The 6,436-nt window shown below is 35.4% G+C and overlaps 1 protein-coding gene across 1 annotated transcript; it reads right to left on the minus strand.

Annotated features, from left to right (window-relative positions):
- Window positions 1-4,939: 4,939 nt before the first annotated feature.
- Window positions 4,940-5,881, minus strand: LOC131395119 (olfactory receptor 5M10-like). The gene has a single exon (XM_058526911.1). It carries the CDS (start codon window positions 5,879-5,881, stop codon window positions 4,949-4,951), a length of 933 nt encoding a protein of 310 aa, XP_058382894.1. The 3' UTR covers window positions 4,940-4,948.
- Between the last annotated feature and the right edge of the window lie 555 nt (window positions 5,882-6,436).

Below are 6,436 nucleotides of genomic sequence, written 5' to 3' on the forward strand. Positions count from 1 at the left end.
TATCATGTAAAATTGGTACATAGATGTAAAGAATAAGTCAGTTTTACTTTTCCGTAATCTTAGTATTTTACAAGGTTATTATAATGTGTATATTTTTGTACACTTCTTTTTTCATGAAACCTATATAAAATGATTTGCCCCTTCCTTAACTGGGAACTTCTTCATTTTAATGTCTGTATAACATTCTAGTGTAAAAATCTGTCACTCGATAGTCCCAATCCCCTCATGATCACAGCCAACACACCCTTCCGGGGTTCTAGTTATTTACGGGCAGCTTCTGCTCTGTCTACCGTACACCTGTGCCTGACCGGTTATTAAATGCAGGCAGCCCTCACTCTGCACTGCACTGTGGTAACTGGGATCCCTGCAAAGCAAGGACACGTTCCCAGTCTGTACAGGTTTCACTTAAGCTGGTACTGTGTAAAGTGAGGGCTGCCTGTGTTTAATATGTAACTTCTTTCCTTTTTCTCAACAATAAAGCCGACATTACTATGAAAATCTTCCATTTCTTATTATGCCTTCAGCACATTCTTAAAATTGGACTGAGTAAAAGTGTGCAAACATTTTTAAGATTCCTTAAAACATAATGTTAAATTGATTTCCAGAAAAACTGCATCATATTGTTCTTCTTGACACTGTGGGGGTCATAGATGGCCCCCCCATAATGTGTCTCTGTGGCTTGATTATTTTTAAGAACAAATGACTCTGAAAGAAACTTCGAAGTCCCCAGCAACTGCCTAAAAGAATTTAAAAAAGAAGGGCCTGTTCCGGGAAGGTGGTAATACCATGAGATAACTGTGATGTAATGTAAAATGTGTCTCTCAGGTCACATTGTCTGGAGTTGGCCCTTTTGCATTTCCATCCCCAAGTAAATTGCATTCTTCCCTCCTGAAGTCCCAAAGGACCAAGCCCAACACTCTCCTTTGTCTTTAGCTAAAAATGCTGTTTAAGGTGTCAACCTCAGCTGTTCTGGTAAGTGGCTCAGTTTTCCTGGGTTTCTCCCGTGTATACATGTTATAAAGCTTTGTTTGATTTTCTCCTATTATTCTGTCTCACGTCAATTTAAATCTTAGGCCAGCCAGAAGCACTTAGAGAGAGCAGAGGAATTGTCTTCCTCCCCTACAACACAATCAGTGTAGAAAGTGCCAGTCTTTTTTGAACTCTCTTAAATAGAAACACTACACAAAGCAGTCTCTTAATTCATATTTTTGATTACTAACATTAGTACTCATTAATTTTAATATGTTTATATTTTTATCAGTTTTTCACATATAGCCTTCAACATTTATCTATATGATAGTGTTTCAGTACTTCATATGATTTCTGTGAACTTATCATATCTTAATAAGTTTACCCTTTACCATATCTGGGGCAAAAACTTTGCCAAAGTATTGGATGCCTCTTTATGGCCAAATTCGAGTAACTTTTCCACTGTGAATTTCTCCACTGCAATTAAGCATAGCAATATTTCTTCCAATTCTTTAAAAACTTAATAATTATTTTACTTTGGATCAATATAAATTTTTTTTCAGTGTTTGAAATGACTCACAGTTGAGTATGTGTGGGCATGTCAGTTCTTTGGGAGGATAGTTGCTGGCAAAGGACAACCTCGTTAAGAATAAGATTCTGTATTTAGTTATCTTTGTTGAACAATAATGTTGCATAATGGACACATAATGGTATAATGAAAAAATAAGTGTTTGTGTAAAAACGTTAACAAATATACAGCCTTAATGCGTAAAGGTTAAATGCTTTTCTCCTCATTTATGGCTTACCAGCACCTCTCTGCCTTTCTGGCAAAAAAAACCTTAACTCACCTGTAACCTTTCTTCCCTAAGCAGTCCTCTCTATGGCCTCCATGCCATATATCTCCCTGTCAGATCTGGGGACAGGGCTATAACAATACTGTTAGTACTAAAATATTTTCCATATTTCTAAAATAATTTACAAGGGATATGTATTATATGTATAGCCATAATTGATCTTTATTAATAAGTGTGCATGTACTTTCAAGATTGAACATTCATAATTTCTGAGTTAAAACATTGGATAGCTTAGAAGCATCTGATTTGCATTCTCCTAAGACAAATTTGAAAGGAAAAAATGACAAAGATAGAATTTCTCTACTAGAAATTAAAACACATTTTAAATCTACTGTCGGGAGAGAGAGAGAATCTCCCTCTGCCCTTTTCCTTAAGGTTCTTATGTCTGGCCAAATAATTAACTAGACAGGTTAGCAGGAGAAAATAATACCAAGTTTAATAACATGTATACATGGGAGAAAGCAGGGACACTGAGTTTCTCAACACAATAGCAGAAATTCTCGTCTTAAATACCATGTTCAGCCAATGACAAAGGAGGATGTTGGGGGTGGGGGGGAGTCAGTTACAGGAGATTACCACTAAAGCACAGTAAACAAGAGTAAGGTTATTATGCAGATTTAAGGCCTCACCTTCCACATTGATAAGTCTCTAGAAATGAGGCCATCCCCTCTTTTCCCAATACAGAGAGGGAGACACCTTTACAAATGGAGATTTCCCTAATGAATGTAAATGTTTTTCTGGCAACTCCTTGCAGGGCCATCTAGAGAATGTGGCCAGAGAGACATAAGATGGGCTTGTTGATTCCTTTTCTGTTGTAACATCTATTTTACATTATATTACAGCCATCAGATAGAAGATCTGTTCCAGGAAGGAGTTACCATGTCAAATTCTTTAGGCAGGTAGTGGGGGAGGTCAAATGTCCTCAGAGAAAACAACCAAGGTAAAGAGATTTCAGGGTGGCCAAATCTTGATCTCCCACACTACCTTAATTATAATAATTTGGTTTAAAATATTTGTATACATTGGTCAAAGGAATAGAGGAAATAGGTCAAAAATGGATTCACTTAGCGTATGATAAAGGTAACACTGCAAAACGGTGGGCAAAAAGGGGTTCCTTAACAAATAATGGGAGGGAATGAGATAAAAATGTGAAGGAAACATTATGTGCAATGTTATATCATACAACAAAAATGTCTCTGGAATAATTCAAGACATTCCTGTAAATATTCTTCATGTGAGAAGTCATCAGAAATAACATGAAAGGCAATCATCAAACTGATGTATATTCTTTGTTAAAAATACATTTCAAAAATTTTTCTGTCAAAAAAACCCAGAATCCTTTCCTAAGAATTTCAGTTGAGAAATCAAAGAAACAAAAAATCTCAAATAACATTTTCTAATATTAATAATGGTATAGTGAAAAGGTTAATCTCAAATATTACTTGTCACAAGTATAAATTGTTAGGAGCTTTCTGGAGAAAAATTTACCACAGAAAAAATTAGCAGGAGCTTCAAAATCATTCAAAGTATTTAATTCAGCAATTACACCTCTCGGAACATTCAGAGAGATACATACATAGAGATACGACTCAATCTTAAAAATAGGATACATCAATATGCTGGAATAATGGTTTGCAAGATAAATCAAGTGGAAAAAAATATACCAAAATGTTGAGAGCAGCTCTCTTTAAGTAGGAGATTACAAGCAAATTTTGCTTTCATTCCTTATATCTTTCAGTACTTTTTAGCTTGTTTTTCTACAATTGATACGTAGATTATTTTTGTAATTAAGTTCAAAATGAATTAATTTTTATACTACATTAAAAATGGTGTTCACCAAAAACATTTAGTCCACATGAAATGCAAACATTATACCATCAAGTTCATACTTGTATATGGCAAATTATTCCAATTTTGTTTTATTAATTAATATATATGCATAAAATTATTGAGAAGAAATATAAAAAACATAAACAGAAATTATCCATTGGTTTAGGACATATCACTGATAAATGTAGCTTCTTCATTTCTGTCTGCATTTTCTAGTTATTTAAAATGAACCTGTGTGCTTTTATAATCTGGAAAATATATCCATAAAGTACTATCTAAATAAGTCTACCACGTATAACAATTGCCTGCTTTACATGGAACAGTGGGGTAATTCAAATTGTATTGCACACAAATTACCATCTTTACCTGAAATGTCAGAGGACATCCACATTAACTATTATCAGCTGTATCACTCTCATCACAATCACCATGATTTCATGTACAGCACTAACCTCATTGGTTTATTATCCCCTGCATTCTGTCCACAGCATTTGCAGTGCTGAGGAGTTTAACCACTGCAGTGTGAGTTGGAAAGAGAAAGAATATGGAATCGAGGGATTTGCCTTTGTACTACTTAGTGGCTGAGAGACTTTGGGTAATTCATTTAACTTCTCTGTGCCTAAGACTCCAAATGTTATAAATGGAGATCATAGTTTTCTCACTAGTTCAGTTGCAAGGATTAAAATAAATAGTGATATAAAAATGAGAGCCAAATTATAATTGAGTGTCACTTATGACTATTTTTATGCATGTTGATTTATGTTCTATTCTGTCTTTAAAGAAATTCTGAGGTGACTTTCACCCCAAAACGTACACAACGAAAAAATTAAATCACAAATAGAAATAAATAAATAGAATATTTAAAAAAAGACTACAAAGAGATCAACCATTGGATTAAGAGAATTGCCAAGACTAAGTTTAAGTTTGGCTCCTGAAAGCTGCAGTGGTTCTTAGGACTAAAAAATAAAAGGAAGCATACAATTATTTAGACAAAATATGGAGTACTTTTAAAATGATTCTAAAATATATTTTTCAAATAGGATTATAAATCTGGATATCAGCATATTCTGGTTGCTAGGAATGGTTGCTAACAACTCTTTGCTTAACAAAAAGGGAAGTTTCTTATGAATTAAGAAAATGTTCCACAGACTAAATGATGCTGATCCTCAAAAAGAAATTGGAACGAGGGAATCTATTACATTTAGGACCTCTCTCTTACTCATTTCTAGGTGCTAATCACTATCTTATCACAGACACTTAGTCATTTCAAATGAACAGATGGCTAAACTGCAATTTCATGCACAATTTCCCTTAATCCTTTGCTGCATGGCATGGATCACATCCTTGTTCCTTAGACTGTAGATCAATGGGTTCAGCATTGGGCTCAAAAAAGTATAGAAGACTGCAATTATTTTGGACTCCTCTATAGACTTCTCAGATGGGGGCCTTAGGTGCATGCACAAGAGGGTTCCATAAAATATGGAGACTGTTGTCAGGTGGGAACCACAAGTAGAAAAGGCTTTGTACCTGCCTTCAGAAGAACGGATCTTCAAAATGGCGGCAATAATGAAAAGGTAGGACAGGAGAATGATGAAGAGCGAGCTTAAGAGAGTAAAACCAGCAACTACAAACATTGCCATCTTCTTGACATAGGTATCAGAGCAGGCCAACATTATAAGAGGAGGATCAGCACAGTAGAAATGATTGATTTCAAGGGAGCCACAGAAAGATAAGTGAAAAGTCAGCAGTGCCTGAGAGAGTCCATTGAGGAAGCCAAAAGTATAAGGGACCACGACTAGAGAGATACAAATGTTCCTGGACATTCTGGTACTGTAATGTAAAGGGTTATGAATGGCTACATAACGATCCAATGCCATGGAAGCAAGGATATAAAACTCAGTGATCACCAGGGCAATGAAGAGAAGACACTGTGTGAAGCATCCAGCATAGGAGATGGTCTTCTGGTCTAAGAGGAAGTTGCGCAGCATATTTGGAGTAATGTTGGAGGAATAACAAATGTCTATAAAGGAGAGGTGGCTAAGGAAGAAATACATGGGCGTTTGGAGGTGGGAATTGGTCCTGATCAGCGTGATCATGCACAGATTCCCTGCCAGTGTGATTAGGTAGATCACCAGAAACACTCCAAACAGGATCTTCTCCAACACTGGATCGTCTGTGAGTCCCAAGAGAATGAATTCTGTCACTACAGTGTGGTTTTGAGAAGACATTTTCTTATCTCTTGAAAACTGAAAGTGAAGAATTCTGTCTGATCCAGATTCTGCATTTATTCCATTTTTTCCAGTAAATGCATTTCGTCATTTAGTCTTTGATCTATTCATCTATTGGGGAATTACTCTTTTTTCAACAAACACATCACACATTTAAACCTGCCATAATGGAAAACTTCATATTTGGTATTTTTTTTTCAAATTTTGTGGGAAAAAAAGCACAAGAATTGAAATCAGATACAAAAAACAACAGGTCCTTGGCATCACTCAAATGGAAAACTGAGCCAAGTTGGATTTCTAGCATCCCTCCAGATCAGATATCCTATTTTCCAGATGCAAAATCAAAAATAAATATTCAGTACAGCATTTTCACTTGAAATTCATAATTGTTTGGCTTAATTTCCTTCAGAAGGCATTGAATAAGTAAATTTATCTCTTGACATATGGCTTAGAAAGTACAGAATGAAGAATTGCTCTCTGTGCTTTGTAAATTCACCCACTCCTCTATTAACGTACACTACAAAGATTGATTTTTTTTACTGTTCCAGCTTCTGG

This window comes from Diceros bicornis, chromosome 31 (assembly GCF_020826845.1).
Source record: "Diceros bicornis minor isolate mBicDic1 chromosome 31, mDicBic1.mat.cur, whole genome shotgun sequence".
In the NCBI taxonomy this organism is placed as follows: Eukaryota; Metazoa; Chordata; class Mammalia; order Perissodactyla; family Rhinocerotidae; genus Diceros; species Diceros bicornis.